Source organism: Leucoraja erinacea, chromosome 8 (assembly GCF_028641065.1).
Source record: "Leucoraja erinacea ecotype New England chromosome 8, Leri_hhj_1, whole genome shotgun sequence".
NCBI classification, from domain to species: domain Eukaryota; kingdom Metazoa; phylum Chordata; class Chondrichthyes; order Rajiformes; family Rajidae; genus Leucoraja; species Leucoraja erinaceus.
This window is the reverse complement of record NC_073384.1, coordinates 42,841,317-42,865,209: the sequence shown is the minus strand read 5'-3', so window position 1 is coordinate 42,865,209 and position 23,893 is coordinate 42,841,317. Positions and strand designations below refer to the sequence as shown.

General features: G+C 41.5%; 1 protein-coding gene across 5 annotated transcripts in view; it reads left to right on the top strand.

The window, feature by feature from the left end:
- LOC129699621 (CAP-Gly domain-containing linker protein 4-like) overlaps positions 1-14,262 on the top strand; it is a 233,352-nt gene extending 219,090 nt beyond the window's left edge. For 2 of the 5 annotated variants that reach the window (XM_055639580.1, XM_055639583.1), the window contains one exon: positions 10,540-14,257. In XM_055639580.1, the coding sequence (XP_055495555.1) occupies positions 10,540-10,858 (319 nt within the window). In that variant the 3' untranslated portion in view covers positions 10,859-14,257. Of the gene's footprint in view, positions 1-10,539 lie in introns of all 5 variants that reach the window. The other 3 variants (XM_055639579.1, XM_055639581.1, XM_055639582.1) reach the window with 3 other exon arrangements.
- Positions 14,263-23,893: the final 9,631 nt, after the last annotated feature.

The following is a 23,893-nucleotide window of genomic DNA, read 5'->3' as shown; positions in this document are numbered from 1 at the left end:
CTTTGTTATCTTCATTTTTCATGCCATAAGTCCAAACCTCAATCTTTCATTGTCTTTAATATTTATTGTATCTGGTATCAAACTTGTAACAAAATCAGAAATTCCTGATAACTGTGAAAGGAAAAACAGAGTTAGTGTTTCAGATTGATTTCTGATTTTGTAGTTGCTGATTGTCATGCTTGTAACCTTCTGTATACCATATAACCATATAAACCATATAACAATTACAGCATGGAAACAGGCCATCTCGGCCCTACAAGTCCATGCCGAACAACTTTTTTCCCCTTAGTCCCACCTGCCTGCACTCTACCTTAACCCTCCATTCCCTTCTCATCCATATGCCTATCCAATTTATTTTTAAATGATACCAATGAACCTGCCTCCACCACTTCCACTGGAAGCTCATTCCACACCGCTACCACTCTCTGAGTAAAGAAGTTCCCCCTCATATTACCCCTAAACTTCTGTCCCTTAATTCTGAAGTCATGTCCTCCTTTGAATCTTCCCTATTCACAAATGGAAAAGCTTGTCCACATCAACTCTGTCTATCCCTCTCATCATTTTAAAGACCTCTATCAAGTCCCCCCTTAACCTTCTGCGCTCCAGAGAATAAAGACCTAACTTATTCAATCTATCTCTGTAACTTAGTTGTTGAAACCCAGGCAACATTCTAGTAAATCTCCTCTGTACTCTCTCTATTTTGTTGACATCCTTCCTATAATTGGGCGACCAAAATTGTACACCATACTCCAGATTTGGTCTCACCAATGCCTTGTACAATTTTAACATTACATCCCAGCTTCTATACTCGAATACCCTTTTTGCTCTATACCCTTTTTAATGTAAGCAAATCTTCTCTGTCTCCAGAGCCAGAACAGTTGTGCACATATTACACAGTACATGAATTAACGCATTACAAAAAATCAGTGTTACTTTTCATTGCAGTGCTGACTCTGAGGAAGCGTTGTACTGTCAGAGGATCCATGATTGAGATTCTGATTGCTCTTTTGGGACTGGGTTGCGTTAGCTGTCAATGGTTTCTCGCAGTCTTTGGCACAGCAGTTCCAACACCAAAACGTGAATGAATAAACAAGCATCCTGCCTGATGGGATGCTTTCTAGGAATGGGTGACGTTTTGGGTCGAGAAGTTTAGGGTCTGAAGATGGGTCTCGATCCGAAACGTCACCCATTCCTTCTCTCCAGAGATGCTGCTTGTCCTGCTGAGTTACTCCAGCTTTTTGTGTCTATCTGAGGTTTGTAGGTTGATTATGTTTGGTTAAAATGTTTTAATTGTCCCTATTGTGTATGGAGTTGGCAAAGACCCGGTTGGGCTGAAGGGCCTGTTTCCACGCTGTATCTCTAATATCTAAAATAAAAGTCTATCCTTTTGAATATATAGAAGCAAGCATAGAAAATAGGTGCAGGAGTAGGCCATTCGGCCCTTCGAGCCTGCACCGCCATTCAATATGATCATGGCTGATCATCCAACTCAGTATCCTGTACCTGCCTTCTCTCCGTACCCCCTGATCCCTTTAGCCACAAAGGCCACATCTAACTCCCTCTTAAATATAGCCAATGAACTGGCCTCAACTACATTCTGTGGCAGAGAATTCCAGAGATTCTCAATATGGTCCTAAAAGATTTCCCCTTTATCCTTAAACTGTGACCCCCTTGTTCTGGACTTCCCCAACATCAGGAACAATCTTCCTGCATTTAGCCTGTCCAACCGCTTAAGAATTTTGTAAGTTTCTATAAGATCCTTCCTCAATCTTCTAAATTCTAGTGAGTACAAGCCGAGTCTATCCAATCTTTCTTCATATGAAAGTCCTGACATCCCAGGAATCAGTCTGGTGAACCTTCTCTGTACTCCCTCTATGGCAAGAATGTCCTTCCTCAGATTAGGAGGCCAAAACTGTATACAATACTCCAGGTGTGGTCTCACCAAGACCCTGTACAACTGCAGTAGAACCTCCCTGCTCCTATACTCAAATCCTTTTGCTATGATTGCTAACATACCATTCGCTTTCTTCACTGCCTGCTGCACCTGCATGCCTACTTTGAATGACTGGTGTACCATGACACCCAGATCTCATTGCACCTCCCCTTTTCCTAATCGGCCACCATTCAGATAATAATGTGGTTTTCATCTTTGTAGCTCTGGCAGCTGTGCCCCCAACTACTTCTATACCACTTGGAGTCTATATTTGTTCAAGTAACGCAACCTATTGTGGAGTGCTGGCAAAGCTGAGCTTGGGTGCTATAAATATCTGAGAGTTTTGATACGCGGAGGTACAACCAGGTGAAGTTACAAAGATGTTTCTGGGAATATGACTTTTGCACTTCAGCTTGGGGTGAAACAGGACACCTAAATAATGTGCTATTAAGGTTTGGCTTTGTTAATAATCAGAGAGGGACATAGAAAAGAGCTTAGATACTGGGTAACAACACTATGATTTCGGACGCAACTATGACAAATGGTGCTGGGAAGTGGAGTGTAGATAAGGAAGATAATTTCCTAGGATGGATCCCTTGAGAGCTAGGTAAACCTTGCTTTTCAGCCTTTCCTGATTTCAAATATTTATTTAAAATCTAATTATTTGATCAAACCTTTGGTCATATGCCTCTGTTTTGTATCTTGTCTGATAACAATTCTCTCTTGCACCTTGAGATACACATTGAAGATACCTGTACTATATGAATTAACTTGTTGGTTGAATGATAGGTTTGAACATTAAAGTTTCAGGAAATGTTGTACATGATGAATATTTGATAATGGATAAATATTTTGACAATCTGGACTCCATACTGTGCCTGCAATGAAGCTTACGCTGCTTCTAACATTTTATACAAAAAAAATATAATGCTATTTTTTGATAAGGGCAGGGTGCTGCCATCTAACTGCTGAATTCCATCAGTACCATAATATTTTGCAAGCATTTTGTTTCTTTGAAGAAGCATGATGATAATGAAACTGCTGAATTGTAATGTTGACGAAAATGAGGAGCTTTAGACGCCACGATGCCTCCAGCTGGGAGTGATTTGTTTTATTGCCTTTTATCATTACACAAGACTATGTTATGGAAATGCCAGCATATTTTTGATGATGCAGCAAATAGTGGTTGTATTTATGTGGTCACTCATGAACAAAATATTGATCTAATTATTTTGCACTCTTATAAAACATCAAGCCCAGTTGGTAACATACAGTGAGTGCCCTCCATAATATTTGGGACATGTATTTATTTGCCTCTGTACTCCACAATTTGAGATTCGTAATAGAAAAAAAATCACGTGTTTAAAGTGCACATTGTCAGATTTTAATAAAGGCCATTTTTATCATTTTGGTTTCACCATGTAGAAATTACACCAGTGTTTATACATAGTCCCCTCATTTGAGGGCACCATAATGTTTGGCACACAGCAATGTCATGTAAATGAAACTAGTCATGTTTAGTATTTTGTTGCATTTCCTTTACATGCAATGACTGCTTGAAGTCTGCGATTCATGGACATCACCAGTTGCTGGGTGACTTCTCTGGTGATGCTCTACCAGGTCTGTATTGCAGCCATTTTTAGCTTAAACTTGTTTTGGGGGCTAGTCCCCTTCAGTTTTCTCTTCAGCATATAAAAGGCATGCTCAATTGGGTTCAGATCGGGTGATTGACTTTGCCACTCAAGAATTGACCATTTTTAGCTTTGAAAAACTCTTTTGTTGCTTTAGAAGTATGTTTGGGATCATTGGCTTGCTGTAGATAGAACTGCCGGCCAATGAGTTTTGAGGCATTTGTTTGAACTTGAGCAGATAGTATGTGTCTATACACTTCAGAATTCATTATGCTACTACCATCAGCAGTTGTGTCATCAATGAAGATAAGTGAGCCAGTACCTTCAGCAGCCAGACATGCCCAGGCCATAACACCCCCACCACCGTGTTTCACAGATCAGGTGGTATGCTTTGAATCTTGAGCAGTTCCTTCTCTTCTCCATATTTTGCTCTTGCCATCACTCTGATATAAGTTAATCTTCGGACTGTAACCAACTACCGGAGCACCCCACCCTCATCCGCAACTGCCGGCACCTCCCTAGCTGATGACCTGAACTCCTTTTACGCTCGTTTCGAGATGTGCAACACCACCCCAGGTCTGCCGACTATCGACAATACCGCCAGCGGGCTGGCTACCGAAGCTGAAGGGAGGAATGTGCACACATTCTCGCTGTCCGACCACGACGTGAGGAGGGCTCTGACACGAGTGAACACGAGGAAAGCTGTAAGCCCAGATGGCATCTCGGGGCGAGTACTCAAGTCCTGTGCTACGCCAGCTAGCTCCAGTGCTCACTACAATATTCAACCTCTCCCTGGACAAGTCCGTGGACCCTGCCTGCTTCAAAAAATCCACCATTGTACCGGTACCAAAAAATGCCTCCCCAGCCTGTCTGAATGACTACCGTCCGGTGGCCCTTACCTCGGTAGTCATGAAATGCTTTGAGAGGCTGGTGAAGAAACACATCTGCGCCTTCCTCCCTCGGAACATGGACCCGTTGCAGTTTGCATACCGTCCGAACAGATCCACGGACGATGCGGTCTCCCAGGTTTTGCACACCGCTCTCTCTCATCTTGACAGCCAGAAGGGGGGCTACGTGAGGATGCTGTTCATAGACTTCAGTTCAGCCTTCAACACGATAGTCCCCACCAGACTGGCCGGGAAGCTACTGGAATTGGGGCTCAACACCTCCCGGTGTGCCTGGGTCCTGGACTTTCTCACCGCCAGGCCCCAGGTAGTCAAGATGGGAGGGAATACATCGAAGTCCCTCACCCTGAGTGCAGGATCGCCCCAGGGTTGCGTCCTCAGCCCCCTATTGTACTCCCTGTACACACATGACTGTGTGGCTAGGTTCAGCCCCAACTCAATAATTAAGTTTGCTGATGACACTGTGGTGGTGGGCCTGATCTCAGACATCGATGAGAAGGCCTACCGGGAGGAGGTGGCTGACCTGGCACTCTGGTGTCAGGACAACAGCCTCCTCTTGAACATCAAAAAAACGAAGGAGCTGATTGTGGACTTTAGGAGGGCACATCATCCGAGGACGTACACACATCAATGAGGATAAATGGGGATCCTGTGGATAGGGTGAACTGTTTTAAATATCTCTGAGGATATTACATGGACATCACACGCCTCAGCACTCGTGAGTAAGGCAAGGCAGCGCCTTTACCACCTCAGGCAATTGAGGAAATTCAGAGTGTCTCCGAGGATCCTCCAGTGCTTCTACTCAGCGGCTGTGGAAAACATCTTGTCCGGAAATATTACCATCTGGTTTGGGAATTGCTCTGCCCAGAACAAGAAGGCTCTGCAGAGAGTAGTGCGTTCGGCCGAACGTACTATGGGAACTTCACTTGCCCCCCTGCAGGAACTATACATCAGGAGGTGCAACTCCAGAGCCAACAATATCATGAGAGACCCCTTCCACCCCTGCAACGGCCTGTTCCAGCTGCTACGGTCAGGCAAACGCCTCCGTTGCCATGCTGTGAGAACGGAGAGGTTGAGAAGGAGTTTCTTCTCAGAGGCCATTCGGACTGTAAACTCCTATCTCACCAGAGACTAACTTTACTGAACGTTTTTCCTTCCAATATTTAATATATAAAATAATATGTGTGTGTTTATGATTGTGTTTATAGTTTGTTTGGTTGTTTGTTTGTCTTTGTGCACAAAGTCCGCGAGCATTGCCACTTTCATTTCACTGCACATCTCGTATGTGTATGTGACGAATAAACTTGACTTGACTTGATCTCACATGTCCACACGACCTTTTTCCAGAACTGTGTTGCTCTTTTAATTACTTCTTGGCAAACTGCAACCTGGCCATCCTATTTTTGAGGCTAACCAGTGGTTTGCACCTTGCAGTGTAGCCTCTGTATTTCTGTTCATGAAGTCTTCTGCAGACAGTGGTCATTGACAAATCCATATCTGACTCCTGAAGAGTATTTCTGATCTGTCGGACAGGTGTTTGGGGGTTTTTCTTTAATAGTGAGAATTCATCTGCCATCAGCTGTGGAGGTCTTCCTTGGCCTGCCAGTCCCGTTGTGATTAGTAAGCTCACCAGTGCTCTCTATCTTCTTAATGATGTTCCAAACAGTTGATTTTGGTAAGCCTAAAGTTTGGCTGATGTCTCTAACAGTTTTATTCTTGTTTCTCAGTCTCATGGCTTCTTTAACTTTCATTGGCACAACTTTGGTCCTCATGTTGATAAACAGCAATAAAGGTTTCCAAGTGTGATGGAAAGACTGGGTGCTGAGAGCTCTTATACCTGAATTAAGGGGGCAATTAACCACACTTAAGCAATTACAAACACCTGTGAAGCCATGTGTCCCAAGCATTATGGTGCCCTGAAATGGGGGGACTATGTATAAACGCAGCTGTAATTTCTACATGGTGAAACCAAAATGTATAAAAATACCCCTGAATAAAATCTGACAATGTGCAATTTAACCTCATGTGAATTTTTCTATTACAAATCTCAAATTGTGGAGTACAGTGGCAAATAAATAAATGATGGGTCTTTGTCCCAAACATTAGGAAACACTTTTTCTCACAAAGAGGGTGAGTCTGTGGTATTCTCTGCCTCAGAGGGCGGTTCTCTGGATGCTTTCAGGAGAGAGTTAGATAGGGCTCTTAAAAATAACGGTGTCGGGGGATATGGGGAGAAGGCAGGAACGGGGTACTGATTGGGGATGATCAGCCATGATCACATTGAATGGTGGTGCTGGCCCGAAAGGCCGGATGGCCTACTCCTGCACCTATTGTCTATTGTCTAAAATGGAGGGCACTGTAGCTGGTGACAGAACCATACAAATGGAACCAAGGTTGTTAGTATGCCAGCTGGTAGAAGAGTAATTAATTTTTTTAACCACAATTTAATTGGAGTTGTTTATGAAATACATAACCGCTGACTATGTTCTCATGGCCCTTCCGCAGTCTTATTTAGTGTGCAGCACTCCCAATCAAGTTGAGAAGTGCCACCAACAGCAGCTTTGCAAAGTGGCTATTAAATTGTCGTCTTGACCTGCATTATTTTAACAATGCTAAAGATAGGTGTAATTAAAAAATACAGCAGTTTACCAGTGCCTTAATGCCCTGACATGCTATTTCTTTTTAGTATACCTCTGAATAAAGGAAGACACGAAGCAACGTGAAGCTAGTTATAGGGTATATTTAATAACATATTTTACTCTAGCTGTTATATGCAAATTTGTCGCATGTTTCTGCCAGTGGAAAGAATAATGCGCAAGGGGGTTTATATATTTAAACATTTCTTTTGAATTAGAATCTTTTTAGGTGAGCAGAAAAATACTTTTATTTAATATTTTTTGAACATTCAAATATTGATTTGATCAAACTTTGAAGATAAATATTGTGTTTGGCAATGCAATTTATTCTCCGCTGTGGTAAAGTATAGGTTTGCAATCTAAAAGCAATGATTTGCAATCGTGCCTCTAAAAGAAGGGCCATGTGGAATCTGAGCTTTTTCACGCAGCAGAGCTGTTGGATTTGTTAAAATATTTATTGCCTTTTTATAACAAGTTTCCAGCAGGGGCGGATCTACTATGAAACTAATGAAGCTTAAGGTTCAGGGCCCACAATCCCGCAGGGGCCCCAGAAGCATATTCTTCCGATTTAAATCCCGCAGCCTCTCCTACGGGGAGGGGCGCGGCCACCGCGGGTGGGGGGGCAGGGCTCGGGCTCGACACAACGTTAGTGCACGTGCGCCACTCCCTCCCCTCCCACAGGCTCTCTCGGGCAATGCGCCTGTGCCGCTCTACCGGTTTGACCCCAACGGCCGGGAGGTGAGGGGGTGGGGCCATAAATAGAGTGAGCGGGAGAGAGGTGGCGCTTAGTTGAGGCGCGGATTAGGTGCGAGGTGGGAGGTTTAGTTAATTTGAGGTGGGGTTAAGGTGTGAGGTGAGGTGTGAGGTTTATTTGAGGGGCGAGGTTTAGTGAGGTACGGTTTAGTCGAGGAGAGGTTTAGGTGTGAGGAGAAGTTTGGTAGTGAGCTGTCGTCAAGGTGAGGGGTTTAGTGAGGCGAGGGGATTAGTCGAGGTGTAGGTGAGGGGAAGTGAGCGTAGGTGAGGTGAGGAGAAGTGGGTGTCTGAGCTCATGAAGGGAGATCGAGGTGTTGCTGAAGAAGATGCGACCACTGCCTTCTGTGGCAGAGAATTCCACATATTCACAACTGGGTGTAAACGTTTTTTCTCATCTCAGTGCTAGGCAAAGAGACATTTCAGGTAACATTTTTTGAAATTTTTTTTTAGCTGTATGAGGCCATTTATTGAAACATGTAAGATTATGAAGGGTTATGACACGCTAGAAGCACAAAGCATGTTTCCAATGCTGGGAGAGTCCAGAACCAGGGGCCACATTTTAAGAATAAGGGGTAGGCCATTTAGAATGGAGATGAGGAAATACTTTTTCACACAGAGCGTTGTGAATAGACAATAGGTGCAGGAGTAGGCCATTCGGCCCCACAAGCCAGCACCGCCATTCACTGTGATCATGGCTGATCATCAACAATCAGTACCTCGTTCCGCTATCTTCAAGAGTGGATTGGCAGTGGAGGCCAATTCTCTGGAGGCTTTCAAGAGAGAGATAGATAGAGCTCTTACAGATAGCAGAGTCAAGGGATATGGGGAGAAGGCAGGAATGGGGTACTGATTGTGGATGATCATAGAAATGTCTATTGTCTATTTCAAAGTACATATATTTTGGGGGTTATTTTACTGCTTATGTGTTCGAAAAATTCTTAGCTTCTGTTATGTAAACTACCAGCAGAAAGCTGGTAGTTTTTTCAATAAATTTTCAATTTATTGAAAATGCAGGAGCTTCAGGGGGCGTTGCCCCTGAACCCCCACTGGGGCGCTTCCCCTATACCCCACCGGGGGCCTAGCCAGCCTGATGTGGAACAACCCCATTGAAGAAGATAACCAGCCCTCGTGCTGGTTGCGAAGGGGCCCCCATGGCTGTTCATACTTCAGGGCACCAAAAATGTAGGTCCGCCACTGGTTTCCAGTATGTCTTGTTAGGCATGCATGAGGAAAGCATTAGAGAAGCAAAAATAAAGGATGTTAAAGTAAAACTGTTTAATTAATCGGACCCTCAAAATTCACATCATCATGAAGGTGTTTCAGATTGTAGTTACAGAATCAAACTGCATGGGAACAGGCCCTTCAGCCCAACTTTCCCATGCCGACCAAGATGCCCCATATCCACTGTCCCGCCTGCCATATTTATAGTAAGAACTAGACTAAGTGGGACCCGTTGAGTCCCAGCATCACACGGGAGGGCTGGTCACCAACGCAATATTCCACCTCTCCACCAATTCCAATACTGCTCGCCAGTGGTGGTTGGGGGGTGGGGGGGGGGGGTGCTGTCCGTTGCGCTAGTATGGGTTTTGCGGGCTGAAGGTACTGGTTTCCAGAGGGCTAGTATAGACATTGTGGGCCGTATGGATGCTTGAGCAGGCTTCCAACTGTTGCAACGATTTTAAAAGCCAAGCCAAGGCAAACAATTGGGCTGCAGACACCCGACAACCAAAATTCATTTTGTGAACACAAACTTGTTAAAAAAAGGCGAGGCAAACAATTGGGCTGCAACCACCTGACAACCAAAATTCATTTTGTGAACACAAACTTGTTAAAAAAGGCTGCAGCCATTTTACAGCCGCATCGAGGGGACTCACCGTGGAGTAGACGTACGTTCAGTGTTATACGCAGCTCAGAGAGCCGTGACCCTCTCGCTTCCTGGTCTGGCAGAGACTGAGTGAGGCACGACATTTCCTTGTTTTATAGTCCCCCCCCCCCCCTGCCGCCAGTGGGGGCAGCAGAGAGAATGGGGAATTTTGTAAAAAAATTAATATCTCTCTCATTTTTTATCGACGGAAAAAATCCTCCGCACTCATACGGCAGAGGGGGGCTCTGAGCGAGGTGGCCAAAAATGACAGCTGTAGGTGGCGGCGTTCTCTCAGAAATCGCAGCACAGTTGGCCAAAAGCGGTCAAGATCAGAGATTTAGTAATATAGATTATACAGCAAGGAAACAGGCCCTTCAGCCTAATTTGCCCAAGCTGACCTAGTTCTTACAATATCTACTGGAAGTAAGTTTAAAAATTTTTTTATTATGTAATCCAGTCCGATATCCAAAAATTATATAATGTAATCCTAATTAATGTCCAAATGCTATAGCAGCATTCATATGAATATCTACATTCATGCAGATTAAATTACATTTAACTTGGTAAAATCAGTTTAATCTGAGACAGTACTTCTCTCAGCCTTCCTCCTTGAATATTAAAGTCAAGATGTGATTCATTGAACTTAAAAGAAGTACAATGCTGAAAAACAGATAAAAACCAAAAAGTGCTCGAAATGAAGAATAAGTTAAACCTCAGGTCCAAAGGAAAGATGTGCTAATATCTTGGGCAGAGCCCTTCCAGAAGAATTTTCATTATTCACGATTTACACCTAACAACAATTATTTCTTGTTTTCAGGCCAAAAAATCCAAGCATGAGACGAAGTTGGAGCAGCACAAGTACGACTGAGAGAAATGTGAAGTTACACGAAGGGTCACAGGTACTACTGAGCAGCTCCAGTGAGATGGCGATCATTAGATACATCGGACCCACTGACTTTGCTCCCGGAGTTTGGCTTGGACTGGAACTGCGTTCACCTAAGGGAAAAAATGACGGCTCCGTGGCAGAGAAACGTTATTTTACTTGTAAACCAAATTACGGAGTTCTGGTACGACCAAGCCGTGTGACCTACCGAGGTATTAATGGGACAACATTAGTGGATGATATTGAGGGGTAAATTATTTATTTTTACCAAGGTAAGGAGAATGTAGGAAAATGTGAATTAAACATGAACCTAAGCCTGGATTTTCCTCTCCAATTACACACTTGGTGTGTAATTCAAAACAATTCAAACAAATTCCATAATTTTTAAGGCTTGGGAAATTTTGGTTAGTAGTCATGTGGATAACCTGAGTCGCCCACGTTTCCTTCATCCTTTCCATTTGTTTGTAAACTGGACATTTGGCCGCAGCATGAAACACATGCTTAGGAAGTATGGCAGTGCTATCGTGCTATATACTTCCATCCGCACTTTGTATTCAGCCTCTGAAATTCAATTGAATTTGGCAAAATTAATTTCTCAACAAATGGTCCTACAATTGCAATTTTTGGGGTTTTTTTTTTTGCATTTATCCTCACCCAAACTTGCTTTATATTTTCTGCTTTATCTGTGTGTTGAGGTATCAGGAAATCTACACCACATTATTCTCACAAAAATCAGTGGTAACATAACAAGGTTGTCACCTCTTAACATTTATGGAGAGATTCACTCATTTTGCTCAAAATATTCACCAGTTGGTAGATATTACTCCAAGAAATGTACAGAATTTCATACATGACAATGTGTTTTCAATCTATTTCACTGATTTTGATCATATATTTCACTCATGTTTCCTTGAAGGTGACTGCTCTGTAAAAAGATTTACAAGTATGATACCAGAACTGAGAGGTTATAACTATCAAAGAAGATTGAACAGCCTGGGACTCTTTTCTTGATGTGACAAGGCTAAAGGATGACTGAGTAGAGGTCATTACAATTATGAAAAGGTTTGATCTTGTGGAGGTAGAGATGATATTGCTACCTGTGAGGAAGTGTAAAACTGGGAGTCATAAATATATGATTGCCACCAGTAAATCGAAAAAAAAAAATTAGGAGAAATGTTTTTATCCCAGAGAGTTATTAGAAGGAGAAACTTGCTGCCATTCGGTGTAGCTGAGACGATGAACATAAGGCTTTTAAGAGGAAGTTATGTAACAACATGGGGGGGGAAAGGAACGGATGGATGTCTATGCAGGGATAGATTAAACAGATTGGAAGGGGCTATTTGCAGCAGAAATACAAGCATGAAATCATTAGGCTGAGTGGCCTGGTTCTGTGCCGTAAATTCTGCTTATTTTTATGTAATTCCAGTAATGACTGGACCATTCATCCCTTAAAGTTGTTCTGCCATTCTGTTGCATAAGGTCTAATCTATATTTTATTTTCACTTACTCATCTCTTTTCATATCTCCTGGTCATCTTAGCTATTGAAATTCCATCACTCTTAGACGGGAACATTTCAAATGACAAACTGCATTTGAACTGCAGGGTGAATTCCAAATCTACTGCGTCCTTTATGTGAACATGTGATTCTGATCTCATTGCCAAATGACTTAATTCTAATTGAAAAATTGTACCCTTTTTCTCTGATTTCCCCCTACAAGATGAAGTAGTCTCACCATTGATTCTGTCACATCCTTTTCATATTGTAAAAATCCTTAATTACATTCTCTCTCAACGTTCTAACCTCAGCAAAAAGGTAGTCAAGTTCACGCAATGAGTCCCCATAATTTAACCCTTTAAGCCCTAATACAGGCTAAATGAATCTGCGTGGTCTTATTGCATAATAATTCAACATGTTCCCTTGGCTGATAAAGAAGACTGATAGCTGAATTATCAAAAACTTACATTTTAATGATCAAATAAATCATATACTGGTGTAGATTCAGTGTTCATTTCTGCTGATTATATTTAACCAGTTAATTTTAATACATTTTGAAGGCTATTTTGGGCATACATTTACACAAACAAAATACCATGGCTTGCAAATATTGTAGTTATTCCAGTTTCATCCAAAGAGGAATGTCCAGGCTTAAGTTTTTCACAGAAAAGTGATATTTGTTTGAAATAATGGGTAAAAGGTTTGCAATGCAGTTTGTAAGCATGAATATGTCTCAGTAATTGATACAGTCTGTTGCACTCTTGATGAAGGTAATGCTTTGTCTTGTACCTGATTATCAATATTGGATTTATGTATGGAAAGGCAATTGTGTTACTGCTTATTAGTACATTTTAGCATCTGATGCCTCGTTGTGTGTACAGTAAGTGCCATAGAGCATATACTCGGTACAATGAATGAAAGGAAGTGAAAGCACGAACAAAATGTGAACAAATAGGTCTATAAGGTTATTTTAGTTCCCCATAATAGTTCTAATCATCAACAATTGTGCGTACACAGCTAGTGCTGCTTTATTGCTTACTGCTCACTTACAGCTACATTTTCCAAACAGACGTTATATACAATTAATCTAAGCACATGTATTTCCAACAGCATCTCTAGATTTACCTTAAAAAAATCATTACATCAGATATTTTGTGAAAGAGTGGTTCAAACTCAGTACAAGACAGGAAGAAATGTGTTGCACTTTGAATTTTTTATAATACATATTATATATTTAGATTTTTTTCAGAAAGAATGGTTGATATTTTTGAATATAAATGTTATAGTGTGTAATGTTTCATTATGCTGTTATATTTCACAGTACTGAAGAAGCTACTTAATGAGAATGTACTTGTGTTAAATAAAACACGTTTTGTCTATGAATTCCTATGAGCAAGCTGCTTCAGAAGTATTGTATTAAACTCAGAAAACGCTGAAAACGATTGGGAGATCAGGCAACGGAGAGAGAAAAAAGAGTTTATGTTTCAGGTCAACGCTCCCTCATCAGTAATAATGTGATCTGATCTAAATTAGCAGTGCTACTTCCTGCAAATGACAAAGAGCTGAAGTCAATGGCCCATTATTACCACTGAGCTCTGAGAGAGAGAAAAATTGACTCAGCTGTGATGCATTTGCTTTACTGCCCCATAGCAATAGCAGCATTGTAAGCAAGTTAGTGAGAGTCCCTGAAAAGATAATTTTCAACCTTGCTCAGCAATGGGGTGACAGCATTGTCAACATTGTAGTTGCTGGCTCCCTTCTCTAGCTATGGTCAGGTTGAAATTAGTTTTTCTAAACAATTTCACAGTAGTTGATATAAACAGCTTTGTGTTCATGCAGTTTTATTGAATGTTATTTTACCTTTTACTTTGATTCTGTTAGCAATGGGAAATCTGATGGGTGGTAGTAAAACTGCCTCGGATATGTACAATGAAATGCAGCTCTGCTTTTGTTGCTTGGTCGGACAAATAGTCGTGATTATTTGCTGACACTGACTTTAGTGTTAGTGCTAATTACGTTTATATTGCCGCCAGAATCATTAGTGTTGGATTAGTAATATAGTGATACATAAAGGTTTATAATGTGCTATCTATGTTTCATTTATTATTAAAACAATCAATGTTTGAAAGGAAGTACACCATGATTTTTTAATTCTAAAAAATACTGATTTGGTTTAATTATCTACAAACTAAATCTGACTATTGTTTTAATTTTATAATTAATTGATAATTAATTAATTTTAATAATAGCTCTGTCTCAGTAGATCCTGTAAGCATTATCCCCCTCAATGTAATTTATGGGGAAGAAATCCAAAGTAAATTAAATGTCTAGCTTTGGCTGGATCAGATTTTTTTAATACAAGCAAAATATGCCAGGTATACATCTCAGATTAAGCAGTGGATGTGGACAAAGAAATAATTAATATTCTGAGTGGTTTTAACTTCAATTTACATTTACTGCATTCATGAAATTCACTTCAAAAAGTGTTAGTTAAATTGTACAATGAAAAGTAAGTTGCCCTTATAGACAATGCCTCTCTAAAATGTTTAAATGTTTAAAATTAAGTTTACTTTCTTCATTAACTTGAAGCACTTCTGTAAATAAGGTAAGGTATAATTACTGTGCGAAACATTGCAAAAAAAGGGAAATAGTAAGGAGTGGTGACATATTAATATGAGCATCAGTTCTTGATCCAGATTCAACAGGGATGATTACAGGCAAAATCATGCCTGAAGAGTCAATATATGCAACAAAGGTTCGGTGGTACAATGGCTAGGTGATTGGACTGGTGTCCAGTCTATATTCAAGCTGCACAGTAGCCAGTTGTAGAGTTGCTGCCTTACAGCACCAGAGACCCGGGTTCGATCATGACTACTAATGCTGTCTGTATGGAGTTTGTACATTCTCCCGGTAACCACTTGAGTTACCAGGTGCTCCGGTTTCCTCCCACATTCCAAAGATGTTCAGATTTGCAGGTTAATTGGCTTGGTAAAATTGTCCCTAGTGTGTGTAGGATAGTGTTAGTGCGCAGGGATCTCCCAGATGTACTGGAGGACAGAGGATCCAAGGGGGTAGAGGAACTGAAAGAAATTTGCATTAGGCGAGAAATAGTATTGGGTAGGCTAATGGGACTGAAGGATGATAAATCCCCTGGACCTGATGGTCTGCATCCCAAGGTCTTCAGGGAGGTGGCTCTAGAAATAGTGGACGCATTGGTGATCATTTTCCAATGTTCAATAGATTCAGGATCAGTTCCTGTGGATTGGAGGATAGCTAATGTTATCCCACTTTTCAAGAAAGGAGCGAGAGAGAAAACGGGGAATTACAGACCAGTTAGCCTGACTTCGGTGGTGGGAAAGATGCTTGAGTAAATTATTAAAGAGGTAATAATGGGGCATTTGGATAGCAGTAAAATGATTAGGCCAAGTCAACATGGATTTATGAAAGGGAAATCATGCTTGACTAATCTTCTGGAATTTTTTGAGGATGTGACAAGTAAAATGGAGAAGGGGTGCCAGTGGATGTAGTGTATCTAACCATTCAGAAAGTCTTTGATAAGGTCCCGCACGGGAGACTGGTGACTAGAATTAGAGCACATGGTGTTGGGGTAGGGTGTTGACATGGATAGAAAATTGGTTGGCAGACCGGAAGAAAAGAGTAGGAGTGAACGGGTCCTTTTCAGAATGGCAGGCAGTGGCGAGTGGAGTGCCGCAAGGCTCGGTGTTGGGGCCTCAACTGTTTACCATATATATTAATGATTTGGAACAGGGAATTAGGAGCAACACTAGCAAGTTTGCGGGTGACAGTGTGAGCTGTGAAGAGGATGTTAGGAGGTTGCAGGGCGACCTGGACAGGTTGAATGAGTGGGCAGATGCGTGGCAGATGCAGTATAATATAGATAAATGTGAGGTTATCCACTTTGGCGGCAAAAACAAGGGGGCAGATTATTATCTCAATGGGGTTAGGTTAGGTAAGGGGGAGGTGCAGCGAGACCTGGGTGCCCTTGTACTGAAAGTCGAAGGGCCGAATGGCCTCCTCCTGCACCTAGTTTCTATGTTTCTGACTTGGTGGGCCGTAGGGCCTATTTCCGCACTGTATCTCAAAACTAAACTAAACTAATGTATAGATCTGGAGTTTGAATTCCATCAGGGCAGCTTTGAAACAAATACAATTAACTAAATAAACTCTGCACAAATACCTAGCCATCAGTTATAGTTGTCATGAAACTCCCATATTGTCATTAAAACCTATCTTGTTTCACTAATGTCTTTCGGGAAGGAAATCTACCAAGATTACCATATAGATCTATTCTGTATTTGACTCCAGTCTCTTCAATGTGGTTGACTCCTAGCTGCCTTAACAGCTCAAGGGCGATCATAAATAGAAAATAAATAGCCAGTCTTGCCAGCGTAATCCAGATCCTTGGAAAATAAATTTAATACATGAAGGTGGTCATCTTTAACCTTGAATGCAATACCCACAAAATCTTTTAAACATTGACCTAGCTGCCACAGTAACCAGCAGCCCAGGTGCGCAAGCTACTTGTGCTAAGACTGCTCACACAGATCTTTCTTTGCTGACAGCCACATAATGCAGCTCAAACTGGGCATGTTATACAACTGAAATTTAGAACTGAACTGCTTGAATGATTTCACATGTAAACCCTCTGTAATGGAATGTAGCTGCATGCTTCGGTCACTTTGTGACACGCTTGAGCACTTCAGATTTGGCACATCTGTCAATTTGTGTTTGTTTCCACATCTCACATGTGCTGGATAATTCCCTGCTTACACCCAAAAAAAACACATCTAAAATTTATAGATCTGAAGTGGCGAAGGACTGAGAATGATACCTTACAGGACACTCTGAGATTCTTTCATGGTTTAGACCATAGAACAGTACAGCACAAGAACAGGTCCTTTTGCCCATATAGTTTATGCCCAACATGATATCAAGACCATCTCTTATTTACCTGCGCATGAACCATATCCCTCCTATTCGTGCATATCCAAAACTATTATCTAAATCTTTTCAGTTACCCTTTCTTACTAATAAAGATGTACCTTGAATACCATTGTAATGACCAATTTTCTGTGCACGAGAGGCAAAATGTAACACTTCACAAATCCTATATATCTGGTCAAACAGAATCCCACTTCTTCGCCAAGTATGTTTTGCAACATACGAGGAATTTCATTGGCCAGGTCAGTCATACAATTAAAAGCACCAGATCACTCAAAAAAACATATTTTAACATGAACATCCACCACAGTGACTCCTACACATTCCCCACTGTGATGGAAGGCAAAATAAAGTTCAAGTCTCTTCCTTTTGTTTTTCCTCGGTCGTGGGCCTTTAGCCCCCATTAACGGGATGATCTTGACTCCCGTAGCCGGTGGCGTTCGGGCCCTTCGCGTCGAGGCGATCAAGCTCCCGCATCGGGGGGATGTCAGCTCCCCCGCGCCGGGCGATCGAACCTCACGTTGGGGCTGGTCGAACCCTCCGCGACGTTGGAGCTCCCGACTGGCCTCACCCGAGACTGCGAGCCCTTGATGGTGATTCCGCGGTGGTCACGATCCCAGGCAAGGGATCAGCTCCAATGTTAATTCCGCGCCCCGCAGTGGGGCTCACGACAGTCCGAGGAGGCTTCCAGCTTTATGAATGGTAGGCCGCAGAGCCCGGAGAATGTGATCCGAAAATTGATCCGAAAAAAAAGTTTCCCCCGATTCCCTCCCCCCTCCCCCCACATAAAACAAACCAAAGACCATTAAAACAAACTTTTAACGCACTAAACAAATAACAAAAAGAAAGAAAATACGAACAGACTGCCGGCAGGACAGCCACCTCCCCGGCGCCCCCTGGTGCCATTGCACATAGCAGTGTAGGTGCATATGCTGTGCAGAGGAAGCTCTACATATTCTAGTGATACAAAGGTAAGAGAGAAGTAGAACTAACTAGAGAGTATTAGGGATTCTTTACTTTAGACTTTAGAGATACAGCGTAGGAACAAGACCTTCGGCCTACTGAGTCCGCGCTGACCAGCGGTCACCACATACACTAGTACTATCCTACACACCAGGGACAATTTACAATTTTACTGAAGCCAATTAACCTACAAACTTGTATGTCTTTGGATTGTGGGAGGAAACCGGAGTACCTGGAGAAAACCCAGGTGGCCACAGGGAAAATATACAAACTCCATAGAGACAGCACTCGTAGTGAGGATCGAACCCAGGTCTCTGGCGCTGTAAGGCAGCAACTCTACCATTGTGCCACTGTCCCTCCCCTTGTGGAAAAAATGATTTGCACTTTCAAAGCATATTTTGGAACCCCAGTTAGTCACAAAGATTTTCATAACAATGTACTTTCATCGTACTTTCGAAAATACAGCACTGGTCAATTGTAACCTTTCCGTTGTTGCTCAGTAGTGCCCACTGATGAACTAATTAATGCTATGCATCCAGAAGCAACACATCAGTTGTTGGTGTAAACAATGATTATGCCAGCTTGAAACGAAGCAAGGTCAAGAAGTCAAATGTGTTGGTAGCCTTGCTTACCCATAACTGGTAACTTGTTGTTCGTGTCAGTTGAATGCATCATAGAATCATACAGCATAGAAGTAGGCCCATCGGCCCAACTTGTTCATGACAATCAAGATGCCCCATCAAAGCTAGTCCCATTTGCCTGCACCTGGCCCATATCCCTCTAAACCTTTCGTATCCATGTACCTGGTCAAATGTATTTAAAATGCTGCTATTGTACTTGCCTCATCTGATTCCCTTGGCAGATCGTTCCATTTACCACCATCCTTTGTGTGAGGTATTTGCCCCTCAGGTAGTTATTACATTTTTCCCCTTTCGACTTAAATGTACGCTCTCTAGTTTTTGTTTTCCATACCCTGGGAAAAGGACTCAATGCATTCACACTCTCTGCTCCCATCAAGATTTTATACACCTCTTTCAGGTCAGCCTCTTGCACTTCAAGGAATAAGGTCCAAGCCTGCCCAACTTCTCCCTGGAGCTCAGGCCCTATACTTCTGGCAACATCCTATTAAATCTTATCTGCACTCTTTCCAGCATACCGAGGGAACCAGTAGCACAATACTGTAACAATATTCCAACATCATCTTAACTCATGTAGACACCATTTGTTGGCCCAAATTAAGTAAATTCATTCATGCCTCCTGTAGCTGATAGAGAGTTCTGTAGGTGGTTACTGTTTGGTTCTAATTGACTTTCTTCTTTCCTGAATCTTCATTTCTCTTGTGCTCATTGACTCCATCTATACTTCATGCTGTCTTGGCAAGGCCAACAGCATTATCAAGGACGAGTCTCACCACAGACACTTCCTCTTCTCCCCTCCCCCATCAGGCAAGAGGTACATCTTAGTTAAGTGTGAAAACGCACACCTCCAGATTCAAGGACAGCTTCTTCCAAGCTGTTATCAGGCAACTGAACCATCCTATCAACAACTAGAGAGCAGTCCTGAACTACTATCTACCTCAATGGAGACCTTCAGGCTATCTGTGATTGAACTTTACTAGAATTTATCTTGCACTAAACGTTATTTCCTTCATCCTGTATCTGTGGATGACTCGATTGTAATCATATAATCATGTATAGTCTGGAGAGCAAGCACCAAAAAAGCCTTTGACTGTACCTTGGTACACAAGACCATAAACTAAACTAAACTAGGCGCAGAAAGTGTAAATATAAGTGTTTAGCACAATTGGACCTCTCACGAAACCAAACAGTAATGAGTATCACTGCACAAGCTGCCAATTAACTTACTGACAATTAATGTGGAACAAGATCAAGCTGGCACAGTAATACATTGACAACCCATTGCCACAAACACATTCATTTCTCCAAATATGACACACAATGCCTTCGAACCTGGCAGTTGAAATCATGTTTTACTTCTTACTGAGGAAGGTTATTCAAAAAAAATCTGAAACAATAAATAGATTTACATAGGGAAACACATTGCAAGAAATATGTCAATGGAGTACCTGGCACACTAAATGATTTTATCAATTTATGGGTCAGATATTTTAATTTTACAAAATCGGTTAAGTGTGGCACTGTGGTACAGCAGTAGAGTTGCTGCCTTACAGCGTCAGTTAACCGGGATCGGTCCTATATACGTGTGCTGCTGAACAGAGTTTGTACGTTCACCATGTGATCACGTGGGTTTTCTCCGGGTGATACAGTTTCCCCCCACATCCAAAGATGTACACGTTTGTAAGTTAATTGGCTTTGGTAAAAATTGTAATTTGTTCCTAGTGTCTAGGATAGTGCGTGCAACTTGTTCCTGGCGTGCAGGATAGTTCCTAGAATGCAGGATACGGTGTGTTGGTCGGTGCAAACCTGGTGGGCGGAAAGGACCTATTTCCGAGCTGCATCTCCGAAGATTGTGCAAAATATTCATACAGATTTTGACTCCATCTTAATCTTTCTCCATGTTAACTATCATGGATGAAGTATTAAGTAAGAAGTTTTATACAGTATTATATTACATATCAAACTCTATTCTGTATAAGGTCCACCCTCTCTAGCCTGATCTCGCCCAATTATAACGACACACTATCCTTACTATAAATTGGCACATCTTGGTGTCAAACGTGAGCTAATTGCTGTAGGTGGGAGAAGCTTATGGATTGGCAGTTTCAAATAATTTTTGGAAGAAATCAATTGGTTAAACAGTTTATAAAAATATATATTTTTATTTGAACACAATAAAACCAGATGTCCACATGTCGTTTCATAAGCAATTTTCTGCTGTTTTTGGAAGTGAACCTATCTGGGGAAATGTGGCAAAGATTTTGCAAGAGTAAGGCATGATTGATGTGCTAGACACAAGGTTTTTTATTCAGATGGATTAGATTTATGATGGCCTAGTGGCTTCAGTGTAATAGGAAACTGGGATTCAAGATCTAGCTTTGAAGCCATGAATTTCGATGCCTCTGAACTGTCATTCTTAAATTATACAGATTCACAGGGCAAGACAATTCAAAATATATTCTATATATTCCTAATTAGCTTTAAGACATACATTTTCAAAAAAAGGAACTAAACTTTACAATGAATTTCTATCTGTATTTCTGAAAGCAATGGTCATTTTGTTTTTCCTATATCTTCAACCACTTCTCTCGTGTATTACATGATAGACAACCAAGGCCAAGAAAAGTATTTATCTCACAAGCACAATAAAAAATAACCAGTTGCTCCTTTGAAATTTATGATCAAAATAGAACTAGTGTATTTCAATAAATTCAAAAGCTTTTCACAGAATTTGTGTTATTTTGGATATTTCAATGGTTATTTTGAATTATAGTGGCACTTCAAGAGAGCTAATGCTTTATAAATAAGATTAAAAAATTGCAGTATATTATTGTATGTTTAAAAAAATGTAAATGTTAGATGAGAACTATTTTAATGTACAATTCCTTTTCCTTAAGATGCCTGTCAATGAGCTGAGATAGACCAATTTTATTTTTAAACATGTACAAGTATAGATGTCAGACTTACAAATGCTGTTACAGATAGCCCAATTAAATATGCTTTGCTCAGTATAACCCTGATTAGAATCATGCATTATTTGTATTGTTTTGTGTTAGGTGACATATACCTACTTCTATAAAGGCTAAAAAAAAGTCAAATAATTTGTTTCCCTTCCTTTCCCCAAACAAAATAAACATTTTTGAAACCTTGCTGTTCCTTGAGTTCCATTCACACTTGGATGTATTGAAGTCCCAAGAAGGATGTATTTCATTTTCAGAATTCTTTGCCACATGAGCAAGGCTGCTTATTTTCACGATTTCATTCAAAAATTGTCTTATCATTTAGCTCCAAAACAATACCCCATTTTGTAAAGTAAAAATTGTTTTATAATCTGCCCCACTAACCTTGATCGTCAATTTAATTTAGATTTCCCTTAATGTGGCTCTTACAGAAGAAACTATTACAAAGCATTTAAGACGTCTCAAGTTTCAGTTAAGAGCTCTACCGAGTTTAAAAAAAAATCAAATTCATGGTAAGCACGTAGAATGTACGTAGTTGGTACGTCGGAGCTCGGGACGTCTCTTAGCGGCTCGTAACGCTAACGGCAGGTACTCGGGAAACATGGTAAGCTCATGAAGACTCGTGAAGATTTTTCAAGATGTTGAAAAATGTCCACGAGAGCCCCGAGTACCTACGAGCGGCTATTACCGTAATTCTCCGAGTTCGAATCAGGGGAAACTCGGGAGAACTTTTGAATTAGCTTATACAGTGGGACAGCCCCTTATGGGGTTTGGCACCATGAATAAGGATCATGTGAAGGCAATTGAACCCTCTGAAAATGCTTAACCATTTAATTAGAGGAACTCCACCCTCAACTACATTTATTATTTCAGTATGTTTGATATCATTGGGAAAAAAATATTAATTTCAATCATGAAAATGTATTTTTAATTGTTTTGGGGCTCCGCTGATGGGGTTGGTTTCACTGCAGAGCCAACCCCATCTCTATCTCTACATCTCATATCGCACCGCAAATTTACATTTTGCAACTTCGTCCTTTCAAATGCTCAAGAAATGTAATGTGATCAAGTGGTGCAGGAACAGGAAGAAAACGGCTATGATGAAGGTACACTGTCACTCGATTTTACAGCCACTAACTCATATACCGAAGCTGTACATAATTTTGAGCCTAGCGCTGGAGATGACAGACTGGTTATGTGTAGCTTGCAGCTTGGACAGAGGCCAGACTAATGAAGAGGACTGGAATGCAGACTTTAACGGACAGGCTACAGAAAAAGACCTGATGTGCATCAAAAATCCTTGGTGCATCGGAGTCCTGCAGAAGAGTATGGAATATCAGCGGAGTCTGGTATTAGTTTGCTACTGGGCTTCGTACAGAGCTTGTTGCCCACTGTTTTGAGATGGGATATGTCTTTTCACAGAGCTTTGGAATGGACCATGATTTGGCATTGTGTAAGAAGGAACTGCAGATGCTGGTTTACACAGAAGATAGACACAAAATAATGGAGTAACTCAACGCGTCAGGCAGCATCTGAAGGAAAGGAATAGGTGACATTTCAGGTCAAGACTCTTCATGAGACACTAAATATTTTGTACTTTTAATTTCTATTTGACAACATCTGCAGTTCTTCACTTTCATAGATTATCTTCCTGTCGAGCATCCCAGACCTCTTCCAATGTGACTGGATTAAGCAGTCCAGTGGGCTTGCAGGCCACAAAAACAGTATATCCTGCCACAGATTAGTAACACGAGGTGTTGCCCTGGAACTTGCCTCAATGGAGCAGGAATCTACTGTCAACTTTTGTGCTGACAATGTTAGTGGCCCTATCTTTTCCCTGCTGCCACCAGGACTGCTGCTACCCATGCTCAGATGGTGCAATCTGCAATTGCGTATCGAGGCCCTGAGTCGCACGTTATTGACTCTGCAAGCTTAGGAGGTCAGTGGTATTCTATTAATCAGCTAGCTAGCACTTTCCAGCACTAGGGTACGCAAGGGAGGCAAAGAACAGGCATTGACATACAGTGTGGAAGCAGGTTCTTCAGTCCAAATTGCCCATTCGACCAACATGCCCCATCTACACTAGTCCCACCTTTGGCCCATATCCCTCTAAACCTATCCTATCCATGTACCTGTCCAAATGTCTCTTAAATGTAATGATAGTACTTGCCTTAACTGTCTTGCCCGAAGCACCAGTATCCGGGAACCTTGAGCTGCCAGTCCTGCCCCTTTCTTAACTAGATTTCTGTGATGGCTTCAACGTCCCAGT